This window comes from Zingiber officinale, chromosome 1B (assembly GCF_018446385.1).
Source record: "Zingiber officinale cultivar Zhangliang chromosome 1B, Zo_v1.1, whole genome shotgun sequence".
NCBI lineage: Eukaryota > Viridiplantae > Streptophyta > Magnoliopsida > Zingiberales > Zingiberaceae > Zingiber > Zingiber officinale.
Window position 1 is genome coordinate 147,414,167 of NC_055986.1, and position 23,249 is coordinate 147,437,415.

Consider the following 23,249-nt stretch of genomic DNA (forward strand, 5'->3'; position numbering starts at 1 on the left):
TAAATTGAAACTGGCATAAGATATAAACTAGCATACAAAAATTACAAGTTTTAAGTCAGTTGGATGATATTTTCAACAGTTTGATCAGTGATGAGATATCTTGAATACATTGAGGGAAAAAAAAAAGGAGGCTAATGGCGATAATATGAAAGCAATAATTTTGAGCTGCCAAGAGTTCCCATGTTTGGCCCTCAATATTAGTAGTCAATAAGAATAATGCATTAGGGTACGCATTCTCCAAGCCTTCGTAATCAAGAACGCAATGCCAGTGCAATTTCGATTCTGTATCTGCCACTGTAAGTGCATTTTGAGCAACTCAGTCTCTCAAGGTTGGGTAGGCATTCACTGTAATTTAAGTTGTAAAGCTAAGTAAAAGTGGCAGATCAATCTTCAAATTCGAATGAAAATGTTTGGGTCTCATCTGCAACTTGGTGTGACTTTTAGGATAATAAAGCATGTACACTTGAATAGCAGAGAAATCACCATGACAAGTATTCAATCCTCATCGCTATCATATACTACTGCTTTTCTGCGATGAACTGTCTTTCTAGGAGGAGACTCCTCATCTGACTCGATCTCCTTGCGTTTCAGGTTGCTGCGTCCAGTTTCCTTTATTTTTTTTCTTGGCTCCTATAGCAAGAAGAGAACAATTAAGCATTTCAAAAGAAATGAATGGTATCGACTATCAAGTCTTGAAACTCACAGTTATATAAATGTTTCCAATGAGAGCAACTATCAATCATATGACCTGATTCATAACACTAGATCACATAGTACAATACTACATTGTCAGTTGAACTTTAGGCTCAATACTACATTGAATCAGGACCTTTAGGCTCTCAACTTATCTTTGTTTTGATGAGGAAGCGGCCCATTGTTCACCTTGATTTGGTCAAAATATGCAGAATCTCTAACTTTTCATGGAGGATTAGACCCAATAATAGGTGGTCTATGGATGGCTGATATTGCAAGCCATCATTTGGCTATTTGCAATTCTTTTCCAGATCACAGGTCATGTGTAAGTACAGAACTAGCTAGGGCATTAGTCATGGCCTTAAAGATAATTTAAGATAATCTGTGTGCTTAGTTAGAGCGAGAAGTTACGAAGTTCATGATCATAAGTTTCACTTTTATTCCAAATGAATTGTATCAGTGTTGTCATTCTTATGCCCTTTGTTAAAGTTGATCAAAGCTGTACCAGATATATTTACTTTTAGTGATAGGTGCACAAATTAGATTCTCCTATTATTATACCTGGTAGTCATGATCCACAGCATCTTTCCGTGCAATATAATTAACAAATGAACTGAAAAGAATTACAGTTTGTCTTGGACATAGTATATAATATCGAGTAGAAATATATAACACACTTGACAGCATAGATCAACATCCTTTAGGGAAAATGGCTATAATCAACAACATCGTCAAGCCATATTAGTCCAAACTATATTATTTACATATTAGTCAAATATTAAATCAATCTTCTCATGAAGTAATCACAAGCCATATGTTAGATGACAATGAACAGCCACATGTTGGTAGAGTTTTAAAATGACCATCATCAAGTAATATTGTCCCAACTATATGGGATTGTTTCGATGGAGTTTATCATTTCAGTGAACAGATACAAGGCTATATCTTGTAATATTTAAGTCTTTTAAATCATCTTGCATTACGTTAATGAGAGTTTTCTTTGATTTCCCTATACTTTCTCAAGCTTCAAATCTAATCGATTCAGCATGTCTAGCAACAAAATATTCTCTTCCATTATATCATTTAATGGAGGTAGAACTAAATGCTCCTGGGTAGTAATTATATTTTATCTCATACCACTCCATCTCAACTATCAACTGTTTTCCTTCAACCCTCAAGTTCATCAAGCTCCTCTCGAGCTATGGGCAATTCAAAAGATACAGAAGTGTCGTTTATTTCTTCATGCTCACTCCAAGTCCAGAGTACCATTTGTACAAATAAGGATACCCTTCTTTACATGTTTTTTTCTTCATCTAGATACATATAGGATAAACAACCCTTCATATCTTATAAACAAGGACCCCATGATCCTTACCTGAGGTCGCAAATCCCAAGTTTGTCCATGAAGAGTTAATCTAATTATATTAGGGCATCCGCAGTCGTAAACCTCTTAAAGAGGTTTATGTTCTGCCATATCATTGTCACATCAAAAGTTAAAAACCGTACTTCTTTTAAAAATCATTCTCTATTATCATAAAACCTCTCTCTTTTAAAAACTCCACTTCTTTCAAAATTCTCTCTCTATCCTCTCTCTACTATTTTTTTTTTATAAACCTGGTCCCAAGATTTTGATACAGGTTTATAAAAAAAACTATAACCCCCACCTATGTAGTGGGAGAGGGGTTTATATTGAGAGATTTATAACATAAATTGCATGCTATAAATCTCCCACTGCAGATGCCCTTAGTTTCTATTATTGATTTCTTCTGTGTAATATTAGTGGATAGGGCCTCATTGAAAAAGCGTTATCAAATCTCATGCAGTGGAACCTATGATACTCTTGCTAATGCGAATGGAAACCTTATATAGATATACCATTCTATGTACTCAGACACATATCCATTGGCAACTCCATATCAAGTAATTATACTTTTTTATCTATCATATTCATATTAATATTAATAATTTAATTCAATATTTAAAATTGTCAATTTGATTTTTGTAATGTTACTTCGTGTTTTTAATCATTCATTAAATATTTTTAAAAAGAATGATAATCAAATCTATATTTTTCGAACATGTCATTCCCATTAGTCATATGAAAGAATGATATTTTTTCCTAAACTCTACCTATTATTTAGCAAACATTAAAGAGTTGAATCATTATCATTAACAAAAAAATTAAATAAAATATTGGACTTCATTTTTATTTAGCATCTTCTCAATTTTTTGATAGATTGGATATTTAAAATAACTTGAATTTCGTTGAATTCTTATTATATTATACATTATTGTAGTACTAATTTTAATTTTATAGTTTTTGTTTGATTTATTTTTCTAGAAACGAAATACATTATTACTCTAGAGAATCATACATCTTAAATATTAAAAGCATGAACTAAATTTTATACATGAGGCAAAGAATGAGTTATCACCCAGTTTTGTTGAATACCTGTCTACCTTCATTCCTAAACTCATCAAAACTACAATAAGAATATCATTTGAATCTACAATTTTACCTATTTTTAATTTCTTTAAAGCAATAAATGTGCTACTTCAAGTCCACTTTGAACTATTGATACGTCTAATTGGAAGTAACCAAATAAGTTTACAATGAAACCTAGAAATTGGTCACTAATCCATTTGAACCTTGATTTAGGAGTACATCATAAAAAATAATTGACTCTAGATATAGTAACATGGGATAAAATTATTTGAAGCATGCATAGAACCAAAAGTGTCCCTTGTTTCAAAGAGAGGAAAACAAATTATCCACAATTTATTTAATGTCCAGAGGCGAATTAAAAGCCAAGTGGCGGTAATTAAGATCCCATAGGAAAAAATGACTTTAGCTCCATACTTTTGGGGTTAATATGACGAAAAAAGCTCCAAATTCTAAGGTGACATTTACAACCTCCAAAACTATAACTTTCATAGAATGATCATTAAATTTCATCTTTAAGTAATTGCATTGTCATCACAAAAAACATTTTATCATCTTTTACACATCTAATATTACTAAAATCTCTATATTTAATTTCTCTAACTTTAATCCAATAGATAGTTTTCTCCTAGGCAGCCTTGGCGCAACGGTAAAATTGCTACCTTGTGATTGGGAGGTCACGGGTTTGAGTCAAACATCCTCTTGCAATGCAAGTAAGGCTCTATACAATAAACATATATGGTCTGACTCTTCCCCGGGACCCCACATTAGCAGGAGCTTCATGCACCAGGATGCCCCTTTTTTTAATAGTTTTCTCCCCTTTTTACTTCTTAATACCAACACCATTAAACTCATTGTTTTGAACTTCATAGGTCCTACATATATTAAACTAAATACTATGAAAAAGATATTTAGATAAAATAAACTGTAGAAGCAATATTGTAAACCAGCAATTTCATCTATAAAGAACAATTTTCCTTTTTCGTCAAATAAATAACTTCAATAAGCCATCTACTTTTGGAAATTGTTTTTTTTAATAGTTAAAAAAGGTGCAAGAAAGCACTAATGATAAATTTTATTTGGGTGTTATTCTTACCTCCTCTTCTTCTGATGGAGATATAGCATCAGCAGCTTCTTCATCTACCTCTTCTTCATATTCATCTTCATTTTCTTGCTCATCTTCCCTTGCACCCATTGGAGACCTCTCAATCTCTTCACCTTCACTTTCATATTCTGATTCTTCTTTTTCACTCTCAGAGTATTCCTCAAGCGGTCTCTTTGATGAGCGAGCAGCAGATAAGGATGGTTTATTTGTATGTAGATTTGACTGACAAATCACAGAACTTGGAGGCATAAGGTTAAAGAAAAAGGATTTGACAAATGGCAGTTGCACAATATTGCATTTCTTATTCTAACCTTTTTTGCATTAATTATGCGTTTCTCAGCCCTTGCTTCTGCTTCCAAGTCTTCCTCAAAACGACTACGAGCTGAACCTCGACGAGAACTGTAATAGTCTTCCGCTTCATCTTCCTACAGTCATATCAAACAGCTGTGGCTCATAGTAAATGGCAATGGAATTAGAGTTTTAAGATAATTAAACTAATATAAAAGTGAAGCAAAGATGATTGTTTCTACAAGGGAATAAACATAAGAGCTGTTGCTCATACAAAATGATCTTATGCAAGACCTCATGGCAACAAAGGGAGAAAGCATGCACAGACAAAGGTTGGATTTGAGAAGGCTTTCCCAAGGTGCTTTGATATAGTGTTCAGTAAACAGATGCCTCAAATCCCCTTGCTCAAACCACTGCATGCTCAAAGTGGCTTTTCTAAAACAGATGAGAAGTTGCATTCCAAAAGTTATTTCCCAAAAAAAATTACTTCCAAAAGTTAATATCAAAATTAGACAAATAATGGAACATTCATACTTTATTATATTATATAAATTACTTTTGTTGTATTGCCTCAAAATAAATTTTAATGATAAATTATTATCTATATATCAATAATTCTGTAAATAATATTCATCATTACTATCCATCAAGTTGTATTTGTCCCAACTATTAGGGTGGGATTATAAATATGCAAATAATACTGATAAACAAAAAACAGAAAAATATCTTAAAATAATCTTCAGTAAACGAATCAAAATATTCATTGCTTAGTTCAACAATAAATCACTAAAATAATATGTAATCATATAATGTCATCAAGATTTATGTAACCATTAGAACAAACTACACATTTTAAGAAAGTTAACATTTTTTTAAAAAAAATAATTGATTGTATGAATAATATTATTTTTATATAATACAAATTGATTAAATTCTTAAAATATTATATATTAGCAATTAGAAATAATCATCAATTAATAACATTAGAATCATCATGCCATATGAAGTAAATAGTATCATTGTCAAAAAATTTATATTCTTTATCATTTAGGTATAAATATAACATCTTATAGCAATAGGTTTATAATAAAATACAAACTATTAATAACATAGTTTTATAATAAAATACAAACTAATAATTCCATCATTAAAATAACTACATTTTTAAAACATGCATCTAAAAAGTTAGGAAAAAATCTGAGTGGCAAATATAATTTGTTTTATAATTCAATTAATAATATTTAATTTATTTAGTTACAATATTACTATTACTGTTTTACAATAATGAAAGATGTTTACAAGTACACTTTATCCTACGTTAACTAACAAAATTGTTTTTCAAAGGAATCTTGAGATGCGTGTCAGCAATCACTGAACTACTTTCATAGTTTAATAGAATGCATTTCCTGAATACACTTTTGATATACAAATGACATGTCAAGGCCAACCTGATTCTCCAGTTTATCAACTGTAATGCTAGTAAGAACAACAAAAACAGACAGAATAACTGAGATTATTCTGAGTGTTTCAATTGCTGAAACAATAGAGTAAATAATGAAACAACTCAGAAACAAAAAAAAAAATGTAAGATAATATATTCAAACATTATATTACAAACTAATAAAAAAAATACTAACGCCAAGAGTAAACCTTGTAAAGCATAAAGGAAACCATAAAATCATTAAAAAAAAAGGGCAGCCCGGTGCACGAAGCTCCCGCCATGCGGGGTCCCGGGAAAGGATCCATTGTACGCAGTCTTACCCTGCTTTTTGCAGAGGCTGTTTCCAGGATTCGAACCCGTGACCTTTTAGTCACATGGCAACAACTTTACCGTTGCGCCAAGGCTCCCCTTCCATAAAACCATTAAACATGAGAAGATAAAGTACAACAATGATGATAGCACATTGAGGTATTTGAAATTAACTACAGATAGAAGATTATGACAGCACAAGTTGCACTGAGCACACTTCATAAAGTGTTATCAACATTATTTTCAGAGATCAACTGTCAGGAAGTGCCCAGAGTCCTCCAAATGGAAGATAACAAGAACACGATTAATGGTTGTGAAATAGAGCACATTTTGATACAAGCTTAATTTTTTTTACCAGGGTATTGTTCAGAACATACATCCACTATGCAATCAGTTGTGATGAATTTCACAGTAAGAGAAAATTCTGTAATGACTTATTAATTCCATGGAACCAACCAAAAAAACAAAAACAAAAAATAGTCAGGAAGTTACAGACCTCATCAAGTGCATCTTCCAAGAACCCTGGAGAGAGTTGTCTTCCTCTATGGGCAGGTTGTGCATACTTGCGGTTAACCTTTTCTCTTTTCCTATGAAGAAGTGCATTGGCTCTAATAGTTTGGCCAACAACCTACAAAATTTTACCATGTACAAGGAAATCACGAAGCCAGAACCACACCCAAAGTGAAGGGCATGCAGCCCCCAATATTATGCAGTGGTTTTTTTTTCTTAGGGAAAAGAAGGATGAGTATGCATTAGTTATAGTTCTAAAATTTCTAATGTGTATGCCATCAAATATATTTACTACAAAAGAAACCATAGTCCAAAAGGTAATAATTAGAATTCCAGTAACAAAGTATCAAGATATAATAGTTTCTTAACCTTTTCTTTTTCTTCTTTCTCTCTCTCTGGATCAATCTCCGTAATACAATTCTTCACCTTATAAACTTTTTTATGACGCGAATCAACAAGAGCAGTCAATAAACGGTGGGACTTAGATGACAAAGAAGATGGCATAAACCTCATCTTTTGTAAGAGCCTGCCTTGAGATTGCAAAATTCCCTGCAAATAAAAGTATTTAAAAGATTGTCAATAATGGTTAATAATAATTCTAAATACCTACCCTATTGGAGCAAGGAAAAATTAAACATGCATTTTATTCATCCACTTTAATCATTTGTTGGTTAATATAACAAACTTAAGGCATGGATAACAATTCTGCACCTTTCCACGTCGAAGAAAAAGGTGGCTTTGATCATGATGTGCATCATTCACTGATATGTCTAGAACTTCATTTCCAATCAACAACTGTAGACTTCCATCTTTCCACCTCACAAACCTTGCATTACTTTCATACTGCAGAAATACATGGCCAACAAAAAAGTACATAAGACAATGTTTCCCATTTCTGTTAGTATGAAACTATAATCCCTTAACAGGATATTTTATCAAGCTCAGAGACTTCAAATACATATAGAATCTTAGTGGTGGGACTAAGGATTTATATCAGGTTGTATGGTACCTCCTATGGTTTGATAATATTGGGCCTTCAAAGAAAGTAGGGGCCTTGTGTACCTCATAATTCTTTAAAATTATTTTAGATAGATCCTAGGAAGTGTAGCTTGCTATAAGATAAGGTATTTAAAAAATGAGCCAGTCTTTTATAGAGCACGTAACTTTGATCTTTGGTTTAAGGTAATATAATTTTAATTATAATAAAAAAGATACAAAACTATATAATGTTGTTTAAAACATTAGTTATGAGAACTAACATGGAAACTTCTAACATGAGGTCATATGATACTTGAGGTTGCCGAGATGAAAGAAGTAGAAGCAACTATTGTCTGTGATAGTAATTTACTAATCTAGGAGACCTCCAATTTTGAAGTTGACAAGGAAGAAAGTAAAGAAAAGGAATAGGCAGAGAAATTAACACATTCATCTTATTCAAGGCTCATGTAACATATTTCAGAATAGAAAGTTTTTGCTCACAGAGACTGTGCCATCACGGTTCTTCACCATTCTCCAGCGCACAATATTGTCTTCTAAGCGAATTCGTTTCTTCACACCAGATTCATCAGTTACAAAAACATCTTCTTCAACATATGTCTTAGGATCAAAAGGCTTTGGTTCAATGCCCATGATGTTAGAAACTTTAATGACATTCATCTGAGGAATAAAAAAAGAATATATATCTGTTAAACAAGTCATTCTGTGGGCATAAGTTATGAAACATATGACAGTAGATTATGTAGATTGATAGGAGAAGAAAGCAGATTCAAGTTTTTTAGATTACATCTATATGCTAAATTGTGGATTATCATCAAATGTATTCATGGGAAGGAAAACAAGAGAACCACATAGGCAGATATTAACCATGCAAAAAAATTGTGACCTAATGACATGATCTTTGACCTCAAGATCATTAGAAAAAAGACAATAAGCATCATTCTAGGAAACAATGAGTTACAATTATTCACCAAATACAGTTCATTTCACCATACGATGAAGTGTTATCTCAGGAGGCGTAGAATTGTGACATCAACTAAAACAAATGTAACAATAACTCACCCGATCAGGTCGGCTAGGTGGCAGTTGCAAAGGAACATCCAAAACCAATGGGGGGCCAACTGGTTTTTCTTTAGGTTTATCGTCAAAATTTTCATCCTCTGTTCCATATTGCATGTCCTCATCAGGCACTATATCTTCTGGCTTTAGATCTTGTTCATAGTTTGTTTCCTCCTCTGCAGGAGATCTCTGGCACAAAATAATCAGGAAAAACACTTACATTGACAAAAATAAATAAATAAATAAAAGAGATCAAATGACTATAAATTCTTGCTTTGGACTAACAATATAACAAACAATCAATTATCCTAACATGACTATGGCATGAGCAAACAATCAAGGTCGGAACTCCATCAGATATCTGATATCATTTTGGATATACACAAAAGAGGTACAAAACTATATACATACACCAGATATCATTTTGAATTCAAACACCAATTCAACTGATGTGACGCCAGTTGAAAAAAAAATGACATGGCACAAAGGGATATCTATCTCACATAGATCCCAGACAAAGAAATCTCATGACGAGGAAAAAGCTTATTTAAATCAAAAAGCTATTTACAAGAGGGGTGGAGTTGGTTAAACCAATCATATCAAAAAACATATCTACAAAATATCTTTGTTTCTAGAAACAATCAAAAGAAATAAGTAAGTTTTTGCACTCTCACATGTGAATCATGCTCAATTTCATCTTGACCACCATATTCAGCCTGTTCATCCTCATCAGAATCTCCAAATACATCACGAACAACTTCTTCATCTTTTTGCTCATCCATTGACCTGCCTCAGAAGCAGAACCTTTCATAAGAATGCACCAGAGCAGGCTTTGAGACAATTTTAAATCAGTAATCTAAGGAAAACAAAGTCATCAGCATAAATGTGTATAGGGTACAGATCCAGATAAATAATAGATTTTCTGTTTACAGAGAAGTTCGACACAATATGGTTACCCTTTTCTGGAGAGGCACTGAAAAACATTAGAAGAAAAAGGTTCTATTACACCATATAACAGTATTGAAATGACCAAACATCCAAACTAGCCCTTGAAAGAATCAAACAATTGGAGCACTAAGACATTTTGAAGCATTGACTTTAAACATATGTCAATCATCTTGAATATAGTGTTAACCTTTATATTGCTACTAATTTAGTAAATAAAGCCAAATTCCAAATGAACCTGAACTGAGAATACATTCAAAATATGAAGGAAAAAAAGCGTTGCCACAAAATAAAAGTGTGAACAAAACCTTAGTTGATATTTCACCTTGACTTCCTGGGTTGATCAGAGTCAATCTCTTCATCTTCATGATCAGCATATCGATTATCTTCAGATTCCTCAGACTCACTGGCCATCACTTCTCTTCTTCTGCTGGTCGTTACCCTTTGTCCATAACCTTCTTCCTCACTTTCTCCATCTTTTGGTTCACTTTCCATCTTCTCATAACTAATTCCTCTTTCTGGAGAACTTTGGAATCTTTCGCCCTCACTCTCTACTTGCTCAATATCAACATCATGAGCTTCAGCTTCACTTTCCATTTCAACCTCACCTTGCCCCTCCATTTCACCTTCACCATAGTTCTCAGCCTCACCTTCACCCTCACCATCATTCTCAGCCTCAAGATCACCATCATTCTCAGCCTCACCTTCACCTTCATCCTGAAGAAATAAGTCAACTAAGAAAATGTTGAAGTATCCTCTAAGACTCAAAGTCAAAGAAGTGGAAAGTGAAGCAATGAAGGAAGAGTGAAATCACAATACCGCAATAACAAGATTATTCATCATTACAATTTTCTACTCAGTTTCAGTATTTATCAAATTGTGCACAACATACAGCACAGCATTTCTCAGTTAGACGTGTACTACAACAGTTCATTCACTGTTATCAATATAAAGAAGGTGTGCAATTAATTTTCAGTTTACAGTAAAGCTCTAGGGTTACGGTTATTAAAACAACCATGAATTTTCAATTTTGCAAGTGTATGTTCCCAATTTATTTCATAAGAGATAAGATTTTTCCACAGTGGCATTTATTATCTCATAATATGCAATCATGAGAAAAGAATTTGCAAGTAATTGCTCAACAATTCTCCTGAATAATCTTTCATTTATAAGTGCCACATATGACAAGGAATATAAATAGTTAGTAAAATATCATTTTGTCCCTATAAGCTGCTCAGGCTTTCAATTAGATTACTGCCCCACTAGTTCATGTCATGTGGTTATTATGTCTTGTTTTACCATTTATTGATTTTATGATTAACTTTATTGATATATGTTACTCAAATACAGGTATGAATATTTGACACAGTATGGATCAAGATGTCAAGCTATCAAGTTTCAAGTCAGAATATGGGATCAAGGAATCTAGATATCTTATAACACAAAATATCCTTACCAAGGCAGGGATAACCAAAGTGTCCAAGTAATGGAACTACTGACCACAATAAGACTGATTATCCATCATCACCCAGCCAGTCCACAATAACAATGTTAATGGTAAATTCTTCAGTATAAATCTGTCCAATAAAGGCCATGCCAACCAGCTTACTGTTGGCAAGGTCCTGCATTTGGCTAGTAACATGTTTGCCATTGCAAGATAGTGAGAAGCATACCCCGCGAGGAAAACACAAAAATTATAGCATGTAGAGGGCATAAGTCAATGACAGCAAACATGTAACAATGTTGGTTGCAAGTAATTCTATGGTGGTCACCATCATGTTTTTCATATATTGTGGTACAAAATGATGGTTCATTTTGCTATTAATACAAACACCTAGAATTCAAAAATGAAAGAGAAGGATAAAGCCATTCAGATATACTAATATGGTTCAATAGCAAACCAAAGTCGAAAGATAATGAAAAACCCCTAATAACTTTCTCTAACTATCCCTTTGGGGTATTGAAAAGTATATGTAACTTTAATTTATGAAACTAATAGTCAAGATCGTTCTCTATTATTTCATAGGATTCAGCAAGGCTGGAAATTACAGTTCTTTACTCCTACATGGAGGAGCAACAGAATGGTGGCATTCTACATTTGCAACAAAGTTATCACCATTTTTTCCTGTATATCTCCCTATCTCCTTCCCAGCTACAATTCTCTCCCTCCTCCTCCTCCTCCTCCTCCTCCTTCTCTATTTAAAAGTTAATTCCCATAATATAACATGCATTAATGGCCAAGGTTCAACATTGAAGATTTTTAACAATCTAAACCAAATTGAAGATTTAGACAGATAAGCTTGCCCACACCATGAAAAAATAATCAAAGTTCACCGCCCTAGACTTGTATTGACGAAGCCAATACAACATTTACAGTCTTCTACGAAATTGAATATTCAAACTCTACCAGCAGATATGAACTTCTATTCAACATTCGTTCCGAAACCACCAACCGGATGACAGAGATCCGGGGTGTGTGTGTGTGGTAAAGGCATCACAAATTAGGGCAACGGGGTACAAACAATTCCATCGTGTTTTCTTTTCCCTTTTTTTTTTTTTTGTTGTTTGTTGAACAAAAGAAACGTATACCGATTCATAATCAGAGTGATTGGCGGCCGCCTCGTGAACCGAATTAACTTCCTCTTCTTCCTCTTCGTCCTCTGACTGCTCTCCGAAAAGGTTTTGCATCATCTGATTCCTCGTCTCGTCGGCCATGTCTCTCTCCCCTGCCATTGGCGACTTCTGACTCCTCCCCCGCTCTCTCAATGGTTCGACTGAGAAGTTCAAAATCGATCTTTCGCTACCTTCCTCTTGATTCGCCCAGTCTGTTCGCCCGCAGCGCGAGGCCTACCTCTACTTCCTCCGCTCTGGGGGTCGGCATCCTTTAATTGCTACAGGGCGAAACGGGCCGGTGTTGTATTTGGCCCATTAGAAAGGGCCCTATCACTTAGCCTGCCTGCCCGGGCTCTTGTACAGAGGACGTCAAGTTATCATCTCCTAGCTACGTTATATTTGTACGGATTTTTTTCAAATGGAAAGTGCACTTATGGGATATTGGCTGTGAGTATTTTCTAATTTACTTTGTAGGAAATTTTCATGAGATCAAATTGATTACCTCAAGTTCAGTGTTTCCTAATTTATTATTTTTTTTATCACTCAGCTTACCCTCTCTTGATATGGTACAACAGTAAAGTGTTTAGCAATTTATCTAAGTATTTATGATTTACCTATGGTATCGAGTGCCGCATGTATACATTAAATTATTTAAAGTATTTTTTCAATTATCATAAAATTTCAAACGTTTTTGATAGGACTGTATAATTCTACCATTCAATCCTAATCCCAAATTGCTCCTGTATATATCATGATTTTATAAATTATGATTGGACTGAAGGCCCAAATACTCTAGATTATTAAAAAAAAAAAAAAATCCTATGGCTCAGTCGCACCTAGGGAGCAGATTGTGCTCAGTGCGACACAAACTAGGCCAGGTCACTAAATCCAACCTCCACCCTTTCATCATCATTGTTAACATCTGGCTTGTAACACAAGCCACATTCTATGATCCCAAATTCACCAGATATCAACCTTCACGTGGAAGGGAAGGAGAGCTTCATCATCTCTTCTTGCTATCTGGCAAATAGATACACTTGATGCATAACCTCTTCTATCTTTTTCAAAGTCACACTCCCAATCTCCCCAAAATGAAATCTCTCTCCCCAAAATGACATCTCTCTCCTCTTTCTGCAGTTGGAAGTCCTTATCAGTAGGCTAGCGTATGACCTTTACCACCAAGTCCTCAGTCAGGCCTGACTAAAATGAGCAGAAATATTCCACTGCACTGCACTGCTCTGTGCCCTGCCACACAATGTCCAAACACAAGTCAAACTCCAACTACATACCCACCATCATCCTGCTTCAGAATCCAGAGAGGAGAGCAGAGCACTACTTTACTTTCATTCTCTGCGTCCATTTACTGAGGTTCATGGGTCTCTTGCCTTGGCGTTTAAATCACCCCAACTTCCCTCTCTCTCTCTCTCTCTCTCTCTTCAACCACCCAACGACCCATTCTGCTCTTGATGGTCGCCTCCCACAGAAAGAACCATGAGGGCTTCTTCCCTTCCTCTTCCCAGACTTTGGGCAGTTGCGTTCCTGATCGCGCTATCACTCTCTCAGGCATCTTCCAATGATCACCGCCGTGAACCGGAGCCGCATTCCTGGTGCCTCCTGCAGCCGCCGCCTGCCGAGCAGCTCCAGCCTTCACCGCCTTTACCAACAGACAGCGAGGAGATCGATCTGAGATACGGCGTGGAGAAGCGGCTGGTGCCGACAGGGCCGAACCCTCTTCACAACTGAGATGTGGCGCACGCCATCCTTCCCTTTCTTATAGATCGTGATGGATTTGGTAGTCACTGCCGATGTAATTAACTCCATGGAGGACGTTAACTGACTCCTTGGAGAATTCTTTGTGCACTCTTTTTTAATAATTGATGTTGTGTTGTGAGTTCATGTAATTAATTATATTGTACTTGTATTCATTAGTTTAGTTTTGTAAGTTTTCATTCTGTTTGTTTGCTTGCTTCTCTGTTACTGGGGCAAGAGGGCATAACAGACTGATTCCTTTGTAAAATTAGGTGGTGGTTAGAGGTGTCAATTCAATTGGCTATGTCGAGCACTGCTCGATACCAGGCTCGATCAAGCGTTCGCTCAAACCAACTCGTGTCATGTCCTGCTCGACTTAGGCCAAGCCAAACAACGTGTAACACTTAGATCTGATAAGAACTATTTGTATAGTTAGATAGACATCATCCATCAAACTCTAGGGCATGCGATAAAAGACCATGCCACTCAATAGAGGCCACAATGTATTGTGAATACTATATATAACGTCTTTAAAGGCCATAGTACAACCGTATGTATACCTTTGTGCAACATTTCTCATAGGAATCCACTGATCTTTCCTTTCCTCGTCCTCACAACATACGAGATATACCTGAGTTGGTGTGGAAGTATATAATAATAGGTCTAGTCTTGAGTTGTGTTTGACATGTTGGCAAGACATGACTCACACGCGCTCCATTCCGCTAAATTCCCTACCACCTAACCTAGGCTTGGCTTGATTATGTGTTTGACCTAACTAAGCTTGCTAAGAGTTGAGCATGTCTAGCACAACTCAAAGAAGTGAAGCTTAATAGAGTCATCGTGCAAGTGATGCAAGTGTCATCGATTGCATCCTGAGGGTGCTAAAAGGATCGGACTGACTTGCACAAGGGTCAAAACTAAGCCTTCAAACTATGAACCTCAACTTTCCTTTAGTTGGCTTGCCTAGCCAATCAAACCTAACTTGCCACATTTGGCTCGTTCAACCCACTTGCTCAACATTTCTGATCACTCAATGGTCTCATCTATCTAATCACCGAGTTTGGCATGATAACCAAAATAACTCAAAAACCATGCCAAATCTACATTATGATAAATCAAGCATTCGAAAAAAGATATTACGGGAAAGCAAACATGACAAATATACTTCTTTCATAATTTGACTTATTCTAATTTTTGGATTTTTATTAAAGTAGCATATATACTTAGGTGCATGAGCATAATTTTTTAAGATCATTTACTCTTTAACTTGTTCTCTAAGTCTATAAAGCTATCATTCTAAATCATTTGAAGGATAGTTTTAGAACAAATATTAGCTAATGCTTCATTTCTTCTGAAAATGAATTTCTTTAGTCTCTTTGCAAGAGTAAGGTGGATTCTTTTTCACTCTAGATGTCTTCATAATTACTCTCTTTCTCTCTCCTAAGTGCAAGAAGAAAGTTTTTCTCTAGTGAGGTTAGCTCATTGAGTGAAGCATTGACTACTACCTTCTCGATGATTTACTCTTCCTCCTCCATCTAATGTCGATCAAAGCCTAGGTTGGAATAATTAGGCATCATGGTTTTGACAGCATTATCGATAAGACAAATTGAATTTAGTGCATGTAGACTAAGACACGCTGCTTTTCATCATATTTCAAAGCATGGAGATCAGTGTTAAAGCTGAAGTTAATTCCTTCCATGGTACTAGGAATCAAGCGTCCAAGTCCCCTCAGGATGAATAATTCAATAGCATAGGATAGTGTTGTCATTATGAGATCTATGAGTCAAATTAGTCATCCGTAATTTATGTCTTCTGTATTAGTCTGAAACAAACAAACGGAACTGTTTGGACGAACATATTAGTAGTCCCCTCAGGATGAATAATTCAATAGCATAGGATAGTGTTGTCATTATGAGATCTATGAGTCAAATTCTAACTAGTAACTGGATATCCATCTTTCCCCATGTGCTATTCAACTGTTCAAGATTAGTAGTCATCCGTAATTTATATCTTTCGTATTAGTCTGAAACAGACAAGCGGAACTGTTGGACGAACGAATAACCTTTTTGCCACCAGAAATCCAGCATCGAAACATGGAAGAGGCTCTTTGTTTACAAGCGCATATTGTAAGATTAAATTTCGTGTCATCAAACTTACTAAATGTCCCTTGAATTTGGTGGAAACATCTTAAGTATTGAAGAGCTTATGGAGGCCAGTCAAAGATTAGAACATGAGAGAATAATGGTAAAAAAAATAAGAAAAAAAAAATCATGCGGGAGAACTATTTGCAAGACACTCACATCAGTTTTTTCATTTATCTCACTCTTTTTTACCCTCGTACTTTTTCCTGAAAATGCTCACCGAACAAGTACCCTTCAATTTGTTCATGTCAACTCTATCACGAGTGTATGCCAAATGTGTCTATATACTCAAGTTATCCACAAGTTTACTTTCAAGTCAAACTTTTCTAATACTAAAACTTTTCATGAGGGCTATATTAATCATCATAGTTGATACTATATGAAGTCAGATTGAGCGACAAAAATTCATCGTTCATTGGTGCTCACCTGTGTAGAATTTATAGATGTTTGAGCTTTGATTCATGTTGCCTGTTGCCTTTTTGATTTTATGGAGGCTCCAACATGTCTTCCTTTCATAGATTATCTGTCATGGTGATTAAAAATTGGTTTTCTTCTTTCTAGCACTCAAACAATACTTCTGGTGATCCACTCTCTCATGATCGCCATCATCCTATTCTTATCTTTTTCTTACCAATATTTCTGCATCAAAATATAACGGAGCTTACAAGTAGATTTCTGCATTCAGGATGATGATCCAAATTCCATTTTTTTTCACAAGTTTTCCATCTCTACTTTCTTCCTCCTGCATGAGAGAAGAATGAAGAAAAGATCTATCAATTGCTCTCTGAAAAATCCATAAAATGGAATTATATTATCAGCAACATATATTAGTCCTTGGCAATTCAATGATAACAAATCATCATACATTAGAATGATTATGCTAACTTCCTTTATGTTGGGTATTACTTTAAAACCAAAATTTTCAGGTCAAGGAAAATGTAAAGCATTGTACCAGCTCATACGATCCACCCAGGCCTATGGATTCTCCTTTTATCTCAAAATAAGGAACTTCAACTGGCTGTAGTGGAAGATGCCTTCTTTGTCAGTGGCAGCTAAAATCTTGTCCTCTCACGCTGTAAACTGAGCATTCATCATGGTTAACACTGGCATCTTTGAACTAAATATAATTATTTTCCTGCATTCGCATTTTATTAAGGGTTGCATCTCATAGACAGGCACTCGACTAATTGTAGACTACCAGATTTGTATTGAGCTTGCAGGCCAACACCATCAACAAAACTTGTGGCAAACCTCATGAAATATTTTCTATATTTCAATACTATAAAGTTAAAATTCAGGAAGAATCACACAGACCTCGTTTGAAATTTTCTCTATTTAACTAATAATATGCAAAAGGATTCATAAAGGGGTTAACTGGAGATGTATATTTTCATTAGCCACAATCTTCCGCAACTGAGAGCACTGCTCATTAATTCGCCTCGCATGACAATATTGCAGTGCAGTTGTTGACCCCATTCTCCTTCGAGCAGCTTCTTGCTGAAGTTTATTTTAGAGTTGGCATGAATCTGGCTTCAGCGAGGATCACAAAAGCCTACTGAGAGATCTGATTAATAGTTTCAAATTTTTCCTTGTCGGCTCATCACCTGTGAATCCAGAGATGTCCGAACTAATACTCTGAAAAACATATGAAAGAGTAATTAGATACTTATTTTCCTAAAAAGCTAAATAATGGAAGACACAAAGGATCCTCACCTCAATATTCTTCAAGGTGAACATGAGGGTTAAAATAGATTCCCTAATTAGTTCGGTGTTGTCAGGAGTTATGATGGCAGACTGAACCTTCCTACGATATGACAGCAGTTAGCAATTAAAGATGGTAAATGAGTAAATCATGGAAAAAGTTGTTGTAGCATATCTAGAGTATTACAAATTGCAAATCAAATAACATAACTATATTGATTAAGGGCTAACAAAAAAATGCTACAGATTGTTAAGATTAATTGCATCTTCTTCTGTCCTTCATCTCAAACTGACTTACCACTAGGCTTCTATTTTATCATCAATCTTTTATACCCATTTTTATCTTTCAACATTCTATTTCCTGTCTCAGCGTCTTGGCTTTGATTCTAAATTTTTTACTTTCTCCTATATCATAATTTTTTTCTGTCAGAGTAAAATAATCAACAATTTCTCTTATTCTATCATCTTCCTTTTAGAGTAGACACGATAAGTCTCCCTTATTTGCAACACTTTGTTTTATAATTCCCGGTGCTAATTGCAACTTTAAACAATAGATTAATTATTTTCTCTTCAGTATTCAATTCTTTTCTCTCAACTAAATGAAAGAACATATTCTCATTTTCAGATTAACTATCAGATTTTTACTCATTCTATTTCCGTATAAGCTCCCATTTTAGCTCTTTGAAGAGTAGATACTAGAAAAACAATCTCTTTTTCTTATTGCAACCCTTTGATTTTTCTGTCTCTTTTTCTGACATCATATCTTAAGTTTGAGGGTGAGTTAAAAAAAGAATATCATCCTGCTTTGAAGCACAAATCAAACAGACTTCAATTTCAGATAAGCTTCAACCACTATAATATTGTTCATCTTCGATGACTTCACTAAGCCCTTTTTTCCCCCTATTTTTAACAAGTTGGATATTGATCGACAGCTAAGCTAAGTAGAATATTCAGTCCCACATAACTTAATCAGTCATTAGATATTAAATTAGGAGTCTTATGTTCTTCTTCATATTCTATCGATGCAAATTACTATTTCCTTTCCAAGTATATGCAACTTCTCTATTTTTGTTTATTTTGCCCACTAAAGCCCACCCCTTCCGCACCCAAAGCCCAACCCACCTCTAATTCCTGGATCCGTCCCTCCGTCCCTGGCCCTATACAAAGTTTTGTCTAAATTGTAAGTGAGCCTATTATGTAACAAAAGGTCACTAGGTTTATATTCAATAATTAATCTATTCTAGAAGTTTGAAATCTTTGAAGCATAGGAGATAAATAAACAATCAAAGAATGGCTCAAAGTAAAACTTTAACTGTTGCGAAAATTGTTCTCAACTCAAGTGAAATGTTTGCTCACATTAACATATATGTAAAATAAAAAAGAATTACTGCATCTGAGTCATCACAAGTGAAAGGGCATGGCTAAACCTAATCTTCATTTAGTCAATCACAAAAAGAGGGAAAGGAGGTCTTGTATTCTTGAAGAAAGCACCACTATGTTATGCAACCATAAAATAATTGAAGGACAGTTTAACAGTTAAATATAAAATGAAGCACCTAAACAATATATCTAGAAATTGTTGATGCCAAGTGGTACTACCTCAAATCCTCAGTTGCCATAGCTAAACGTTTAATTAAAATTTCCACATCCTTCAGCAGAGTACTATCACGAACCTCAGCAAGCAAAGGTTGAATACCTTCAGCCAAAACTTCAATCTGTTGCATCATTACAACAAATTCTTCGTACTTAAAACTCAAAATAATTGAAAAATAAAAGCAACTGAAACAGGTGTATATACACACAATAAAATCAACCTTGAACATAAAGATGCCATTAGATATAGAATTAAAGGACAACAAAATGGTTACTCATGGTAAAGATATAGAATGAGAGATTAAGGAAGTGATACTACTGCATAATGCAGGAGAAACAAAAGTCATTCAAAGTAGCTCTCAATAGTTTTCACAAAAAATCCTTTGTTACATAATTCAAGGAAGAATTATTGAATATCAGAAATTTTAATTTAGACCAAATTGGCCAAGACAATGATTTCCTAGAAAGAAAAAAATGAAAACAAGAACATAAATAACATTAATTATCCAGAACTTCAAGTTCATTTTTTGTATCCAACAATCACAGTGTTAATTGGCTACACAAGTTCTTCAGATAGGATAGCATAATCCGATATATGGATGGAACATAGAAGTAGTGATTGTGTGGAATTAAGAAGCAACTTTTTATTGGGATTAAGGACCAAAATTAGATAATAGGGACAAGATGCAGTATCATATTTATCATAAGGTAAATCACATAACTAATGAACTACTTTTCACCTTTGCAAGGAGGGGCTGCGCTTCTTCAACAACCGACGCAACCCTTTCAGCCAATCTATAACTTCTGGACACTCCAATCTCCTCCATTTCTCTTCCAAGACGAGTAAACACTCCAACTAAGGCATCCAAGTTTACCCCTTGTTGTCCTTTTATCCTTTCTCTGTTGCACACAATAAGACCTTCTTGAACACAATTAGGATCAAGTGGACTTGCAGAAGGTTCAGGGAGAGGATCTCTTGGGGTGATATCAATCAATGTCTCCATAAGAAGACCAGACTGATTCACCTCAACCAATGAATTTCGAGGTACAATGATTTTGTCATCGTCAACCTGTCAAAATGAAAGTTAAAGAAAATTATAATTGCTAGTCTCTTGTTTGGAATCAAGAGACCTCAAAAACAAAGATACAAAACAACATTAAAGTATTCCAATGAACAGAATATATCAATGTGTCCATAAAGACATGTAAAATGTTTGATATGCAATGAAACAGCCCAGATTCTTAAACTATGATCAGATGGAAGAAAAGAAAATCATGCTAAGTTAATTTCTACTTTTCAGAGACAGAGTAAGCACAAAAATGTGTCAGAAAGAAAGCACCATAATTGCATAAAGCTTACACATTTGTCAAATTGCATGTAACTAACTGAAATAGAATTATTTGTCTGGCAGTGTGCCATGTAATGGATCTTATTGTATGCAACGTATATCTCCAGTTTTTAAGGAATAACTTTGTTATGATATAAATTATAGAGATTGGATTACAAAATTTTAGAAATCCTTTTTCTCCCAGAATAAGAAATATATGCCTATAAAAGGTATACCACTTATCATTATGATCAAGATTTTATTTCATCAGACTTTGGCTTTCTACCATCTTGGTGAATGGCAGTTTTCAATGATTAGCCAATGAATTGCTTCTGTCACATCTTACCCATAACATCTAGCAGTCCAAATTTAATGAATTTATAGGACAAATGATAAAAATGCATCCACAAGAGAATCACTTCCTAGGTGTCGATAGTTAACTGAAGTCTCCTTTATTGTTAGGTAACAGGGCCAATTTTGTGAACTTGTTACGTGTTGTAGCATACTTCTGGTGAATCTGTTCATGCATAATGGTGAAGCTGGATAAGAAAGTGAACTTCAATACAAGCAAGAATGCTTGTGTATAAATTTTTGCAGTCAAAAACATATGGTCTTAGAAAAAGTATCACAAAGTGATCGGTCCTAAGTAATAATAGCAACGTTGAACTCTATTTTTCAGACCAAAGGGCTAAGTTAATGAATTTCTCACGAACTTCTAAGCATACAATTGCATTAATTATACTTGACGCAGCACAAAGAACTAAAATGCACACACCTCCGCGACAGCATCAATGCTCTTCAAGCTAGAACCTACACGCACCACGCTGCCCACAGTCACCCCCCTGATCCTGACGGGAGTGCCAACGCAGATCCCACACGCCTGGGAGAACTGGAACACCACCTGGTACTTCCTCAGCCGCGTCCTCAGCTGGATGCCCCGCAGCCAAACAATGGCGAGGGCGAACACGGCCGCTCCGGAGACCATGAACAGCCCGACGCCTCCCTCCCACACGCTCCGCTGCCCGAATCCGTAATCCCCGAGCGGCTGCAGAGACTGCCTCCACAGCTTCCTCGGGACGTCCAGGACAGATGCCAGCGGATTCTTCCCCGTCGACCGGCCCTCTTCGGAGTCGGCGGAAGAGGCCTTAATCCGAAGGAATCTCTTGGTTGAGCAGCGGAAATTTGAGGTATTGGCGACCAAGGGAAAAGTCGACGGCGACGGGAGTAAATTGGCGGAGGAAAGCATCTCGATTCGGAGAAAGCGTGCGTCGGATGGATTGGACTAAACCCTAGAGAGCTACCGACTGATGATTGTAGGCAAAGAGAAGTACCTATTCATATCAATTGCAGTAGATATTAAATTATGTAAATTTAAAAAATCCCAAAGAACGCTTTTAATTTCTAAATTCCCAAACTGTGTGCCGGATACATAAAATTTACTTCAACTTTACTAGATAATCAGGTCGAGTCGAATCGAACTTTACTCGATTATAATTGAGTTGAACTTAAATTTTATTTAATGAATATATTCATGATTTATAAACTTAATCGATTTTTTATTAAGTTTCAATAGATTTAATAAATATAAATTATAAATTTAAATATTCATTAAAAATTAAATTATATATTTATAAAAATTATAATATTCTTATTAAAATTTATAATTTTATTTTAATAAATAAATTTAATATATTTATCTATAATTTTCATAAATAGAATATAAAATCTATAAATTTAATATCAAATTATTATTATTATTATTTAAAATTAATTCATAAGATTACTAACAAACATATTCACAAGAGGATAAGTTGAGTATTATAAAGCTTAAATTTAATTTATTTATCTTAACGAGTCTCATTAAATGAATTCAAATAAATTTTTATCAAATCAAACTTTGAATAATTCATGAACGATTTAGTTCATTTACATCTCTAAACTTTACCTTGTTTAAAAATTAGACTCAAAATATTCACTTAAATCTTCAAATGATTTAAAATAATTTTCATGTAATTCAAGTTAATTTCTGGATTCGATGGTAACGACAAATGCTAGAACTTGAATCAAAACTCGATCAACACATATTTTGATCAACTGAACTTAAAATAGAGCGAAGTCAAAGCATCCAACTCATGACAAAACTTGACCCAAACCAGCTGGCGCCGATGGAGCTCAAAAGGGGGCCTGATTGACATGAGGAGATGCTTCCAATCAGGCCCCTCTTTGAGCTCTCATTGTGCAAAGGTGGGTCCTGCCGCCCAGCGGCCCCCTAGGCCTGGTTTCACAGGGATCCTAGAAGGAGGTAAATCAGCGGTGAATGCTGGCCCGGATAAAG

General features: G+C 35.0%; 2 protein-coding genes across 5 annotated transcripts; both read right to left on the reverse strand.

The window, feature by feature from the left end:
* Positions 1 to 12,658, reverse strand: LOC121984461 (protein LEO1 homolog). 3 transcript variants are annotated; one of them, XM_042537404.1, is made up of 12 exons: positions 12,379 to 12,658; positions 10,115 to 10,506; positions 9,519 to 9,630; positions 8,848 to 9,033; positions 8,269 to 8,445; positions 7,501 to 7,632; positions 7,159 to 7,338; positions 6,776 to 6,907; positions 4,553 to 4,666; positions 4,233 to 4,463; positions 484 to 630; positions 1 to 345 (listed from the first exon to the last, which is right to left on the reverse strand). In XM_042537404.1, exons 1-11 carry the CDS (start codon positions 12,520 to 12,522, stop codon positions 496 to 498), a joined length of 1,935 nt encoding a protein of 644 aa, XP_042393338.1. In that variant the 5' UTR covers positions 12,523 to 12,658; the 3' UTR covers positions 1 to 345; positions 484 to 495. The 3 variants fall into 3 exon arrangements, with proteins under 3 accessions (XP_042393338.1, XP_042393329.1, XP_042393344.1); XM_042537395.1 differs by having other exon boundaries at positions 1 to 630; XM_042537410.1 differs by lacking the exons at positions 1 to 345; positions 484 to 630 and having other exon boundaries at positions 4,234 to 4,465; positions 4,554 to 4,666.
* A 4,821-nt stretch (positions 12,659 to 17,479) lies between these two features.
* LOC121984481 (protein TRIGALACTOSYLDIACYLGLYCEROL 2, chloroplastic-like) lies at positions 17,480 to 22,246 on the reverse strand. 2 transcript variants are annotated; one of them, XR_006112927.1, is made up of 5 exons: positions 21,690 to 22,246; positions 20,327 to 20,656; positions 19,593 to 19,708; positions 18,006 to 18,092; positions 17,480 to 17,927 (listed from the first exon to the last, which is right to left on the reverse strand). XR_006112927.1 is itself a non-coding variant. In XM_042537419.1 (5 exons), exons 1-5 carry the CDS (start codon positions 22,158 to 22,160, stop codon positions 17,835 to 17,837), a joined length of 1,101 nt encoding a protein of 366 aa, XP_042393353.1. In that variant the 5' UTR covers positions 22,161 to 22,246; the 3' UTR covers positions 17,480 to 17,834. The 2 variants fall into 2 exon arrangements, 1 of the variants encoding a protein (XP_042393353.1); XM_042537419.1 differs by having other exon boundaries at positions 18,006 to 18,096.
* Between the last annotated feature and the right edge of the window lie 1,003 nt (positions 22,247 to 23,249).

Excerpts from the sequence above, each read along its gene's own strand:
- LOC121984461 (XM_042537404.1), bottom strand. The coding sequence starts at position 12,522 with ATGGCAGGGGAGAGAGACATGGCCGACGAGACGAGGAATCAGATGATG. Across the intron at positions 6,908-7,158 it reads AGAAAGAAGAAAAAGAAAAG|GTTGTTGGCCAAACTATTAG; the intron begins GTTAAGAAACTA and ends AAAATTTTGTAG. Across the intron at positions 631-4,232 it reads CTCCATCAGAAGAAGAGGAG|GAGCCAAGAAAAAAAATAAA; the intron begins GTAAGAATAACA and ends TTCTTGCTATAG.
- LOC121984481 (XM_042537419.1), bottom strand. The coding sequence starts at position 22,160 with ATGCTTTCCTCCGCCAATTTACTCCCGTCGCCGTCGACTTTTCCCTTG. Across the intron at positions 20,657-21,689 it reads GCATTGATGCTGTCGCGGAG|GTTGACGATGACAAAATCAT; the intron begins GTGTGTGCATTT and ends TCATTTTGACAG. Across the intron at positions 18,097-19,592 it reads ATGGCAACTGAGGATTTGAG|GAAGGTTCAGTCTGCCATCA; the intron begins GTAGTACCACTT and ends GTCATATCGTAG.